General features: G+C 42.7%; 3 protein-coding genes across 4 annotated transcripts in view; 1 reads left to right on the top strand and 2 right to left on the bottom strand.

Annotated features, from left to right (window-relative positions):
* Nucleotides 1–2,015, bottom strand: part of srp54 (signal recognition particle 54kDa) — a 13,079-nt gene extending 11,064 nt beyond the window's left edge. The window contains exon 1 of the mRNA XM_015374951.1: nucleotides 1,878–2,015. The gene's annotated coding sequence lies outside the window, so the exon portion shown is untranslated. The remainder of the gene's footprint in view (nucleotides 1–1,877) is intronic.
* A 3,402-nt stretch (nucleotides 2,016–5,417) lies between these two features.
* Nucleotides 5,418–11,625, bottom strand: haus2 (HAUS augmin like complex subunit 2). Its single transcript, XM_015374916.1, has 7 exons — nucleotides 11,492–11,625; nucleotides 10,679–10,765; nucleotides 7,418–7,516; nucleotides 7,093–7,162; nucleotides 6,826–6,958; nucleotides 6,627–6,735; nucleotides 5,418–5,705 (listed from the first exon to the last, which is right to left on the bottom strand). The coding sequence occupies exons 2-7, from the start codon at nucleotides 10,763–10,765 to the stop codon at nucleotides 5,574–5,576; spliced, it is 630 nt and encodes a 209-aa protein (XP_015230402.1). The 5' UTR covers nucleotides 11,492–11,625; the 3' UTR covers nucleotides 5,418–5,573.
* Nucleotides 11,626–13,046: 1,421 nt separating this feature from the next.
* Nucleotides 13,047–13,740, top strand: part of lrrc57 (leucine rich repeat containing 57) — an 8,790-nt gene continuing 8,096 nt past the window's right edge. Inside the window, exon 1 of one of the 2 annotated variants that reach the window (XM_015374886.1) lies at nucleotides 13,047–13,166. The gene's annotated coding sequence lies outside the window, so the exon portion shown is untranslated. The remainder of the gene's footprint in view (nucleotides 13,167–13,740) is intronic. The other variant, XM_015374885.1, reaches the window with a different exon arrangement.

Below are 13,740 nucleotides of genomic sequence, written 5' to 3'. Positions count from 1 at the left end.
TGAAAGGTCGGACACAGGCGAGAGCGTATCGGGAGATGGAGACCAACAAGACCTCCCTCATCCTTGGCCCTATCTCAAAGTATTTTTAGAAATAGTAGAAAAATTAAGCTTTCAGTTCATATAGTGGCATCTGGTTGTTTTTATTAAAGGTTACTTATACTTTTATACTTTAAGTAGTTTTTAGAGCACATACTTTTTCACTTTTACTTTTAGTTGTTACTTCAACTTTTACCAGTGTTTTTAAACTGCAGTATCTATACTTCTACTTAAGTAAAAAATGTGTGAACTTTTGACACCACTGAGGAGGACCCATCAGCTCCCACCTTTTCCATCCTCTTCCACCAGGTTAACGCGGCGCCGTCAGCCTGCTCTGCTGATGGCGAGGTGGCGTTCCCCCCATAATTTGAAATGAGAGGCTGCCGTGAGTCTGATGACCTTCTAACCACCAGACTGCTTCTCTCCTTTTCCTATTCAAATGAAACTCCTCATTTGTAATAAGCAGTAGATCCGACTCAGTCCTTCCCATCAGAGAACAAACATTCCTCTTCACAGCCCAGAAACTTGAAGCCCCCCCAGCCCCCCCACTGGCAGCCAAATTACTAAAGAAAGCCGCTGGTTTGAGCCCAGAGGACGGCGCAGGACGCAGGCAGAGGACTTAAGCTGTTTTCATCACCAATCTCATCCCTTCATCTTCAGGTTGATGAGCTGAGCAGCAGAAGAAGACGATGACGTCACCTTCGATGGCAGCGGTTTCCTTTTTCAATCCAAATCTGAAGGCTTATTTCTTCCTGATCATGGCGGCTGCAGGCTCCCAGTTTGCTGAATGGGAATCATGGCAGCCAAATCTCCTTAGTCCCACATGCTTAACCAGCCTTTGAACATCTCCAGAGCCTCTGAGGGAAACTGTTGCTGCTGCGACTGTGGTGGCGAGATGAGCTGCTCCGTCCTCAGAGACTGTCCCTGCTAAAGACACTGCTGGCAGTCTTGCCTTTAACATCACATCTGCTCTTCTCTCTTTAAGAGCAACTTTGTGCTCTTAAATTGTTTCCGTGCACGATGTATTGCATTGCGCACTATTGGCATCAGTCTTAATAAAGTGAAGCCACACTTTTGACCTGGGGGGCATTTTAAAGGGGTTCCACGACGCTCGCAGCCAGTTCACAACAGATGCACATGACCCCTGGCTGTAGGCGTGACCACCTGTGTATTTTTCCTAGATGACGCAATCACGTTAAGTGTTACAGCCAATCACCGAAACTTGGTACCGAAAGACCAGGCATGTTTCGATACTCTGTAGAACCGAAGCATTTCGGTCGGTACCATAAAAGAACCGATGTTCGGTACCCAGCCTGAGGCTCAGGTGGGAGCGGTGCTGAACCTATAATCCATTAATAACATCAGTCTATCTGAAAGACAATCCTTCAGCCATTATCCCTTCTCCTTTAGTTTCATTCAGATTATTTTCTATTTAGTTCAATTTTTCAGTTTTTACTCTGGTGTTTTTAAAGGGAAATAATCAGTAATAATCTAAAGGCTGTCCGTTAACCACCTCCTTTTATCACCTTCAGTATTAACCCTGGCAGTCTAAGCTGTGTTGGGTTGGTGGTCTTCCTACTGTTAGACTGCAATAAATGAAGCCGTCAGTTTATCGACCATCGCTGAGGGACGAGCTAAAGGAGTCAACAGTGACAGAACCGGTTTAAACTTATTCTGGTCGATCAAAACAACAAGGCCACAGGTTGGTGGCTGATTTCGTCAGCTACAAACAGCCAGCCAGCTGTTTCCAGCTGGGCTAACCGCTAGCAGCTAACGGCACCGCCGTCAGTTCGGTGTTTTCACACAGAAACCGTCTGCGGACCCAGCTAGCTCATCCTTACCAACAGGACCGGAAACAGAAGCACCGAAGAAGCCAAGAGGAACCGGTCTGAGAGGTTGTTCGGGCTCCGGGAACCACAGTGTTAGCGCAGCTAGGTCTGTACTCCAGAGAAGCGTCATCCAACTCTACCAAACAGGAAACAGCGCGTCATCATAGCTTTCGTAAACAGTGGATTAGCTCCCCCTAGGGGGCTGTACATGGAAGTGCAGAAGTGTCACTAGTCGGGGGAAGTTTCATGATTAAAAGGCCAGAGATTAGTCACATAAAAACAAAACTTCGTCGTTTTTGTAAATTTCTAACTCTGATGGACTATTTTTCTGTAAAAAAAAAAAAAAATCAAACCCTGTCTTTAAACCATACCGCCAACATTCAGTTTTTCTTTCATCTTTATTTTCTATTCATAAACACAACTTATTCTGCCTCATGCCTTCACCTAAGGTTAAAAAAGGCATAACATTTCTGTTTTATTTTCATTGATTTGTGAGTCTAATACCCCTATCTCTAATCCATAATAATATTACGTCCATTATGTACGTAACAGAGAAATGCAAAGACACAGTGGATCTTTCTGAACAGCCAGTTTTCTTTTTTATCTGAGACACATAAATGGTGTAATTATTTTTATTTGAATGTTTTATTCTATTTTATTGACCTAAAATCTGTAGTCTAGCAAACATTAATTCTGTATTTTTAAACAAGTTTTGAAGAGTTATAGCTGTTTTTTTTTTCTTTTTATGTTTAAATTTTTCGCTGTAAAAATTCTTTTGTATTTTTAGGTTTAGACAATTTTAAAATTTGTCCAGGAACAACAGATGGAAAACAGCCTTTTGGTGAATTCTGGTGCATTTGTAGGAAGGCTTATTAATGCACACTGTCGCTGTCAAATGAATAAATCTAAATCTACACAGTAATATATATATATATATCGATGAGGCTGGAGCCATGAATGTCTCCTCATCTGCTAACATGTGATGATGTGTCAAGACTAGAGGTGTATAAAGTGCTTCTCTAACTGTGATCTGGGGCCCCTTCAATGAGAGGTGAGCCCTGCTGGTAAACACTGCCTTCTGTAGCTAAGCAACTTCTCTGATCTGAGTAAGATTATAATTTCTATCTAAATCTGTTGCCATGTCTCCTGGTTATTTAATCCATAAACAATATAAAGTGTTATTTAGAGTGTTTGCTCTGAGTGATCTCTGTGATGGAGTGAGAAAGCTTCAAGGCGTAAACACAGATTTCCTAACATGTTGAACTTTTTTATTTTTGTGGCCTTGAGGTTTATCTAATGAATCTCACCAAAGAACAGGACGTGTCTCTGCCCTCCCAGGATGTCTGTGCCACTAATCACTGGAAACTGAACATGAAATATACATCAGTAAATCACACATTTTTTATATTTTCCTTTTAAAACTGATTCAGCTTTGAAAACTGCACTCTGAGTTTTCACCTGAGCCGTGCCACATGCTATACCTCTCACAGAGGGCCGCCTCTTTTACTATACTAACGATGCAATTCTGACTAAATGTTGCGTTGCCACGGTAACCATAACTGATTAGGCCCCAGCAGCGATTTTATGCATTCTATTTCATTTTAATGATATAAAATTGAAGTTGATCCTGAAATTCCTCTGGGATGGTTTGGTAGTGAGTATATTTGGTGTTTCTGCGTTTATAGAGAAACTTTAATCATAGTGGGTTTATGTCTCTAGCAGAGGTCTAGGAGCTTCAGGCTCCACACGGCTGCAGTCTTGGAGATCAGTGGGTCTCAGTCCTGCTCCTCAGGCCCCTCTGTCCTGCAGGTTTCAGGCACTGATCTCTAATTATTCAATGGATTGCTGATTGCCCCCAAAAAAGTGAAGCCACCGTCCACCATGTTGGTACTCCCCACTCCTACAGACACAGTTAAAATGCCTCCCTGTTCAGCATTTGGCTGCAGAAACCAGCAGTTTTCTGGCTGCAGGAAGACGTTCCACAGGTAATTTCCCAGTCAGTGGATGAACTAAGCAATAAATCCATCGATAGCCGATGGATCCTACTGTACAGTATGTAGTGTAACATTAGTCTGGCTGAGACTAACTGGAAGACATTGACTGAGTTAGCCACTGACATTGGGTCCAACGTTAGAAAATAGAAAGTAGAGGAAATAGAAATGTCAAAGTAGTAATTCTTTATTCAGTAGATGATGCTGTCGTTTTTGTAGTTTGTTGTATTTCTCATTTGAAAAATTCATGAAATATATTGCAGGTTATATTGATGGAGAAAAAAGCGACTCAAACATTTGACCCAAATATATATATATTGTATGTTATATTTATAGACTTAATTGACTTCATAATGACTGTGCAATGTGAAAGGCCTATTTTATTTTTATAATAGGTTAAAGTAATCTACTGATGCTATGAAACAGCCAGTGTTTGTCAAAGTGATGAATTTATCTTTATGTTAAAAGTCTTAAGTCCCCCTGAAAATGAGATCATCATCATTGTTCGATGCTGTAGAGCAAAGATTGTTTACACTGCAACCGGTCTAACTAGGGAGTATCAATATGGCGACAGGTTCTTCTTTTTTACCAATCTGCAATGCAGGGAATAAATAGAGATCAGTGGTTTCAGGTATTTCCTTCTTCTTCTTGACATTTATTGGAGGTTGGCAAAAACTTTAGGTAATGAGTGTTGACCACATGAAAATAAAATAAAAAACCTACATCCTATCACACAACTTACGCTGTTTCAAAAACTCAAATGTCGCCTGATATCTTGCTTCCTTTTGCAGTAAATCAACCGTATCCAATTTAATTTTCCTATTACTTTCCTAGTTTATTGTTTCTCTGAATCAAATATTTCCTACAACTGTAAATAACATGTTCCACCGTCTCATTTCCCTATCAAAAATAATTCTCTATTTAATCCAGTGTGTCTGATTCCAAGTCGTGAAATAATTCTGTTTCTATTCTTCTCATCTGTCCAATTCTCTTTTGGATCTTATAAAACCGCCTTCCTTTCTTTTCTTCTTCCCATAACCTTTGCCACCTCTCTTTTGTTTAATTATACCCTCACTTTCTATTATACTAAAGCTAACATTAATATCTATCCTTACCTTATTGGTTCTCTCCTTAGCCATCCTGTCTGCCGTTTCATTCCTCTTAATCTCGTTATGTTCCGGAACCCAAACAGAATTTCCTACTAGCCCCAACATATTAAGTGTTTCTTGTATTTCAGTGAATATATCTGATCTACTGTCTGACTGATTTTCAGGTAGTTCCCGCCCTCCACACCTGATCATCCCTGGTGGCTGCTAAGGATGGAGAGCGAACATTTGATGCTGAAGGGGCGGAGTTTGATCTAGATAACTGTTAAACTAAAACTGAAAGGATTTCCTGCTGTAGAAAGGAAAAGTCTTCGATGTTTGGGAGAGTCTGGGAACCTTTCCTTCGTTCTGTGCAGAAACGTCTTTTAATCAAGATCCTGAAGATGGGTTTGAATCTGTTGCTGTGAACCGTTGGATGAGTTTCAGTCAAACCCAAATCTGGGAAGTTTTCTTGAATAAGTTTTATTCACATTTCTGTATTTGTGATGTACAGATGAAATATTTAGATACTCACAGGATAAATCAATAAACGCATTGCTCTAAAAAAAAACACAAAACAAAATCTAGATGATCTCAGTCTGGGCTAAACAGACCGGTCCGGTCTGGTTCCCTCAGGGGGCCGACGGCCCAGAAGACGGAGGCTCTGAGCTGCTGCTGATGCTGACGGATCTCCACTGCTGGATCTTGCAGAACAAAGTTTCTGATTCTGCTGCCAGGGTCAGCAGGAGGGCGAGCGAGCTTTCCTGAGAGGAGAGAGAGAGAGCAGACGGACCTCGGATCAGAACACGGTTCTGTTTGCTCTTTCTATGTAGTAGCTGAAGGTTCTGATGGTCCGTCCTGAGGCTGGCCTCTCCTGGAGACTAGATGTTCTGCAGATGTTCTGAAGAACTATTGTCTTCATCTAAGCCTTCAACTTGGATGTTAGATCCAGTTCCAACCCGGTTATTTAAGGAGGTATTCCCTTTGATCTCCTCCTCCATTTTAGATGTGATTAATCTATCTCTGTTACAGGGATATGTACCAAAGGCTTTTAAGGTTGCTGGAATTAAACCTTTACTTAAGAAACCGTCTCTTGACCCAGATGACTTGGTCAATTATAGACCTATATCCAATCTTCCTTTCTGATCTAAAATTCTTGAGAAAGTAGTTGCCAAACAAGTGTGCAATCACTCACACCATAATGAACTTTTTGAAGAGTTTCAGTCTGGCTTTAGAGCTCATCATAGCACTGAAACAGCTCTGGTGAAAGTCACTAATGATATTCTCATGGCCTCAGATAATGGACTTGTTCCTGTGCTCGTCCTGTCGGATCTCAGTGCTGCATTGATACAGTTGACCATAATATTCTTTTAGAAAGACTTGAATATTTTGTTGGAATTAAAGGAACAGAACTAGACTGGTTTAAATCTTATCTATCTGATCAATTTCAGTTTACCTGTCTCAAAGGTTACCTGTGGAGTACCACAGGGATCAGTGCTGGGACCAATTCTCTTTACTATATCTATGCTCCCAATCGGAGCATAGATATAGTAATGTGTTGTGAATTGGCGCTATAGAAATAAACTTAATTGAATTGAAACCGGCTCACAGTGAGACCCAGGCTGAGGAACTGAGTTCTTATTGGTCTGCAGCCTTCGGAGCCGTGGTTCTGGAGCGGAACTGACCAGCAGGGCGAGGCGGTCGCTGGTGGCGTTCAGACAGTGGGCGGAGCTTAGCTTCTCCTCCAGACGCTCTATGAAGTCAATCATCATCTTGACAGAGTCCACCACGAAGCTGCAGCACAGACGGGACAGCAGGCAGAACCAGTGGTCCGGTTAGCTGCTGTCTGGGTCAGAATCCTGACAGAACCTCCCCAGTTCTTACCGCTGCATGTGGGCCGGGACGGGCAGACCGGTCCGGGCCAACGGCCTCATCAGCCTTTGGACCAGAACCTTCTGGTCCTTCAAAACGTCCAGCAGGTGGTTCCCCAGCAGCTGCAGCTCCTCAGTCTTGTCACCTGGGGGCGACGGTGAGCAGAGGTCAGACTGAGACCCAGAAAGGTTCTGACTCTCCTGCAGGATCTCATGTTGAGAGGATCCAGCTAATCAGCCAGCAGAAGGTTCTGGTTCTGGTGGACCGGGTCCGACTCACCGAGGTGGAAGCCCTGGGTGACGTCGGCGCTCTGTTCTTCCACCTTCAGGAGCTTCAGCTGCAGCTGGACCTGGATCAGAAGGAGAGAGCAGAACCAGTCAGTTCTCCCTAAAGAACCAGAACTGGGCCGGTTCTCCCAGCAAAGGCGACAGGACCTGAAAGGCTAACAGAACCACGGCCCATAGTTCTGGGTGGGATCAGGCCCATCAGAACCCTAGAGGATACCATCAGGGACGAGATTCTGGTCGGGTCTTTAAAAAAAAAAAAAAGGACCCGCCTTCAGGCTGCAGCTTTGATGGACCCGGCCGGTTCTGGGGGGACCTACCTCCTCCAGCTGCTTCTGCTTCCTGAACTGCAACTCCGCCTCACGCAGCCGCCATGAGACGACGGGATCGGGGTCCGAGAAGGCCTGGTCCAGTTCCCCCTGAGAACAGAACCACAGAGTCACCAGAACAGCCGGGCCCAGCGGTCCTGGATCAGAGCGCCTGTGAGATAACATTCTAAAGGTCACCCATCCTGCAGCAGGAGCGCCCCCTAGCGGCCGCTGCTGGTAGCGGAGGCCCTGTCCTCCAGAGCAGCAAGTCTCAACCTTTTGAGTCTGGATCCTAATTTTAACTCTTAACTTTCCAATCAGAGCACCAGCAGCCGCTACATCCCATCATTTTGCTGTTAAATTTCAAACAAATAACACAAACTTAACCTCTATAATAAAACCATCGTGGATCTTTAACTTCCAACCTCTGCGTTTCTGTGAGAAACCTGAGAAATCTTCCTGGTAGGAGCAGCCATGCTTTCTGCAGCTCTTTGGATGTTTGAACAAAGCAGCTTCTGATGAGTCCAGATCTGGATTCCTTTTCCCTGTACGTCACCCAGAAAAGGTGGATGCTAATGGAAACAGACCATCATTGACGGTGCTGCGTTCTCTGCTGCTACCAACAAGCAGAACCCCTCCACAGTGGAGAACACAGCCTGTGATGGAGGATCAGAGGAGATGGAGCAGGATGTCCTGCAGCTCTGATGGCGGCTGCCGTATCCAATCCTATTTTCCAGTCTGCATCATTCCTGAACTGATTAATTAGTGATGGTTAATGAGGCATCTTGAAGCCAAACTGTATTGATGCTGTGTTGATTCTGTCTTACAGAATACTGACACCTGCTGGACATTTAAAGACACTACAGGCAGCTAATTGGACAGACTAAATTAAATTGATTTGATGACCTAGAACAATTATATCATTGAAGTTATTGTAGGTTATATTGTATTATTTCATATCTATGCTTAAATTGAAAATATCTTTGATATTTTTAGATGCAGCCAATAAATAATGTAAACATTTATCATAACGTGAAAATTTAGGAGGAAAATATGAATAAGGACGCTTGTGGACTAGGATTTTAAATCAAATTTCTAAAAACAATAAGCATATTAAAAACAGTAAATAAACTAAGAGTCAGTTTGAAATTAACTTTAATTTAGATAAGTTGAGTGATAACTGAGGAAAAAAAAAAAAAAGAGAAAATGAAAATAAAAACGGCTGAAACGTTCCTTTTCCTTTTAGGCTCCAAAATTCTGCATCATTTTAATGATAAACTGCAAAAGATGAGACATTTTTTTAATCAGATGCATCATGTTGATAGATACGCTTTTAAACAGTTTAGTGAGTCAGTCAGTTAGAAACAACTTTGGATCGGTCACATGACTTTCTGGAAACCACACGCGCACCGATGCAGCGTTTAGCCCTATGGGCTCCATGCAGGCATCGCTGTTAATGGACCCATCACTAGAGGCAATAATTCATTTCACAGTTTGATTTTTTATTCATACAACTCTCCATAAAGTCCTCTGGGAACATTTCAACCCTTCCTCCATCCACTCCCACAGCTACAGCTTTCTCTGAATGCTGTCAACATTGAGCCTGTAGGAAACAGTTTAAGCTGCTTATTCTGGCAAACATGCAGGCTAAAGATGTGAGGGTCGAAGCCCACTTTAGGTTTAGTTAGCCAGGGGAGAGAGGCTACCTCCAAAGCACAGGCCCTCAGACCCTGTTTAGGCCCCTGCAGCTCCAGCTGTGCACAGAGACACACGCCTCCCTTATCCCCACTTCTCCCTGACCGTGCTTTTCATAGAAAGACACGATGCAATGACCTTCAATGGATGACGCAATGAATTAGCGCTGAAACTAACCATTGTTTTGCTAATCCATTCATCCCTTGATCATTTTTTGATTAATAATATGTTAGCAAAAAGATTATATAAAGAATTAAACCAGGTGAAATTAAAGCTTTTCCATCTTTGGATAGAGCAGACTGACAGACGAACTAGATATTTATCTAAAATGCAAAATGTTTTTAAAAACTTTGCGGCTTAGAGCAAAGTGTGAAGCGGCCGGAATGAAAATCAGCTCCTCCAAATCGAGGCCATGGTTCTCCAGCGGCCTGGTGGGAGGCCCAGGACACGCTGGAGGAACATGTCTCCGAGTTGCCTGGTGTGAGGTGGAGGTGTGTGGATCAGGAAGTCTGGGCATCTCTGCTTAGACTTAGATGGAAAAATGTTTCTATATATTTTTACAGTTTTCTAAGAATTCCTGCTCTTGGTTGGTCGCTGTCAGTTAAAGGCATCTTTTAGAGTCTCTATTCACCAGATAACGATTAAGCAAAGACTTAATTAGTTGATGATTATTTCAATAATCAATTAATCCAATACATTTTTTTCAGCCCTACAGTAAACCAATCTCTGAAATATTTAATAAAGATGCAACGACCCTTTTTTATTGTTTAAGTAGCAGAATATTATATTTTATTTCAGTCACTGTCTGTGAACACTTTCTGCAGCCGCTGGCAGACAGGAGCCTAGTTAAGGCTGAGGGTGAGAAAAAGCCAGATCGATACCAACTGCTCGCCGTCTGTGATGGCCGCATGTGCAACCACACAACAAACCCTCTGCAAATTCTTTCATTTAAATAAACTTCTTAGATTTTACTGTACTGTACTTCCCTGATTTTTTGGCTCCGCCCCTCACACCGTCCTAATGCCACAGTGTGGGGCCACATTCATTTGGCTAATTCATATTTTCCAGAAGGACTTGGTGACCCCCCAGACATCATATCAGACCCACTGCTGTAGAGACTGAAGACGTCCAACTTTCAGGGTCTTAATGATCCAGGAAACCTTCTGTCAGCTACCATGTTCAACACCAATGCAATGCTGGAACTTTAACCCCAGTCGGCCTCAGCAGATGGCCGCTCACACTGAGCCTGGTTCTACTGAAGGATTCTACCTGTTCAAGGGGAGTTTTTCCTCTCCACTGTCGCTACAAGTATGCTTAGTGTGAGTGATTGCTGAGTCGATGCAATCAACTGGTTTTCCTTAGATAGAAAACTTTTAATCAATCTGGATGATGACTGGATGATCTGGTTGAACTGGAAAGTGACCTGAGATTACATGATGTGAATTAATGCTATAGAAATAAATCAAACTGAATGGAAGACGAGGAGCTTTGAGGAGAAAACCTCCAGACTGCTGACCCAGCTGCTCAGTCAGCAGGAGAACATATAGAAGACAAGGAGGGAGGACAGGATGTCCTGACCTGGGACACAGCTCCGATGGAGACACATCTGGACAGCAGGCTGGCTGCAGGAGTCACAGAGAACGGAGACAGATCCCACCGATGCATCTGGAAGGAGGACAGGGAGGTGTTCAGAGAAAGCAGCAGAACCACCGGATAGAACCTCTGAGGACTAAACAGAACCGCAGATGGAGACTGTGGGGAAAAAGCTGCAGTGGATGACATTTAGAGAGAAAAGGAACGATTTAAGATAATGCAGGGCTTTTATTTTGAAGGTCCAAGGAAAAGACAGAGAGCCTCTCGCTTCTCTGCATCTTTATTTTATTAAAGTTTGATTTAAAAACAAAAACCTGGAACCACATTACTCATCATAAACTCCAAGGTTCAAAAATCTCATTTAGAAATGACCTGAAAAAAAAAATGGTTTAATTTAAGAAAATGTATACACACACCCAAAATTATTATTTATATGGGTTTATGTTTTGTTTTTCATAAATAAACGGAATTTCAACCTAAATGATTTAAACCCCTAAATGAGAAAACCCATTTCCAGAGAAGAAAAGATGCTGTTTAAGAAGAATATTCTGCATTATTTTTAAATTAATCCCATTCAACGCTGGATGATCACATGAAGCAGATTATTATATTTCTTATTAGTTCCATCCAGATCAGATGGTGTTCAGTCTTCAACCAAACGGCAGATAATTCAGCTAAAACACATTTAGACCGAATCCAGCCGCTTTAATTTAGCAGATAATCCAGACTGTCTGCCTCTCTCCAGTAAACCAAAGGACATGTGGACACACTGCAGAGACAGACAGGATGTCCCCCTACCTCCCAGATGTCCTTTAGGCCTCCGGTCTCATTGTTGACCAGCGCTCGGTTTAGGCTGCAGCTCTGCTTCGATCCAAATAAACAAGTTTTACCGCCAACTCTCCTCTTCTCCCGGAGAGAAACACAGCAGCGCCCCCTGCTGGTCTGGGGGTGAGAGGGGAAAAAGCCCATACAAATAATACGATGTTTTTTTTGTGTCTTTTCTGCTTTGAATTCGATTATTTTGATCGAACAGATGTGCGTAGAGTTTAAAGTGTTCTTCTAAACAAGTAAAAAACTACGATATAAGTCATTAAGGGGTAAAGTTGGAGGTGGTCAATCATAGACTGTTGTTCTGCAGCGCCTCCCAGTGGGCAGAAAGGAAAACTGCATATTGTAGATTCCCCAAGAAGTTCTGAGGCATTTTAGCCAAAGGAAGCGTTTAGCCAAAGGATTTGAATCAAAAACATCATTGATGTGCACAAATAAGGAAAACATGGAAACAAAAAGTTCCTGGGGGCCCTAGGCAACTGCCTAGTATTGCCTAATGGTAAATCTCCCCCCTGGCTGGAGGGCAGCCAGAGGAAGGCTGGAGATGAAAGGAGGAGAATGAGGGTTGGTTTCCTCCAAACAATCAGAGGAAGGATCCAGTTTCTGGTGACAGAGAAATGTAGTGATGTTATGAGCAGCGCCTGATTAGCACCCAGACGATCTGCGTCTGCCTCATGGAAGCAGCTGATGAGCTGCAGAGAGACACTCATGGAAGCCACTGTTTTCTTACCAATGGGCTTAATGGTTTCAGATTTTTCTAAGATGTTGGCCAGTGCCTGTGAACCCTCCTTGCAGCTTATCTGCAGATCTCTTTGCAGAGTTCTTAAGAGACCTTAAAGGCAGTAAAGGATTATACATCTGCCAGACTGTTATGCTTTAACTCATCATCCACCATTTTTATCCCAAAGAAACGGTTTCCTTCCTATGTCACTTATGTTAAAGACTCATTTAGTTATTTCATCTGAATACAGCAGCATTAGGGCTGAAAAAAAAAAAACAGCTAATAGATTAATTGATTAATCATTAACTGGATTATACAGACTATAAAACATGCCTTTAGCTGACAGAGCGACACAGAAATAATTTACAGAATAATTGGCCAGCAAAATAGTCAGTATAGAAGTTGCTTTATGATAAACCATTAATACTTGCTTGTTGTGATGCAATGATTGTTTCCTTTCTTCTCCTGGTCACTGCTAACTGATAGGATTAAACAGTTATTTAAATAAAGAGGACAGTCTGTGAACCTCAGCCTTTAATCTGCAGTAATCATTGAGATAAACTGTTAAAATGATCTGGTCTAAAGCCTGCATGCTAATCATCATAATCATTTCATTTCTGGTTTGTGTTTTCCTTGCTCCTTCCGTATGAGGAGGAGGATGAGGAGGAGGTTCCATCCAGAGACAGGACATGTTAAAGATTACTGCAATGTTCTTGCTCCTGCAGAGATTCCTCTCTGAGCCACGGGCCAAGAACTAACACTCCAGGCCAGTAGGTGGCAGCAGGCAGCAGAAAGGAAGGGAAGAAGAAGAAGAAACCGGAAAAGGAAAAGGAGGAACAGCTGATTCTCAACTTGTTTTCATCGGTTTGACCAGAGTCCAGTTGCCAGGTCCGGATCAGAAACCTCATCAGAACCGACTGGGAGGTGAGTTACGGACCGGAACCTGCTGCTGAAGATCGGTCCGAAGAACGAGATTAAACGGAACAGCCCATTCAGAGGAGGGGCAGAGAGGGAGTGGGGGGCTGGAAAATAAGAAACCTGGTTTGGCAGCAACGATAAAGGCAATAATCAGTCAATGCTTAGTTAGTTTAGTGAGGATCAAAGACTTTGAGTAAAAAACAATAAAAGTCCTAATATTAGTAATGAGCTTAAATCCTTTCTGTTATACACAGTTAAATATAACAGCAGATTAGCAGTTTATGGTTAAAATCTAATCTGTGACTCAGAGTGAGGATGACTATTAAACCTGGGAGGTGATGAAGATGATCCTCATTAATCACTAGAGTTCACAGAGAAACACTGAACTGGACCGGGTCACTGACAGACGATGAACTGGACCGGGTCACTGACAGAAGATGACCTGGACCGGGTCACTAACAGGAGATGACCTGGACCGGGTCACTGACAGAAAATTAACTGGACCGGGTCACTAACAGGAGATGACCTGGACCGGGTCACTGACAGAAAATTAACTGGACCGGGTCACTGACAGAAAATT

The sequence above is a fragment of the Cyprinodon variegatus genome, unplaced genomic scaffold, assembly GCF_000732505.1.
Source record: "Cyprinodon variegatus isolate N-32 unplaced genomic scaffold, C_variegatus-1.0 Scaffold110, whole genome shotgun sequence".
In the NCBI taxonomy this organism is placed as follows: Eukaryota; Metazoa; Chordata; class Actinopteri; order Cyprinodontiformes; family Cyprinodontidae; genus Cyprinodon; species Cyprinodon variegatus.
Note: the sequence above shows the minus strand (reverse complement) of the source record. Positions and strands in the feature narration are given on the sequence as shown.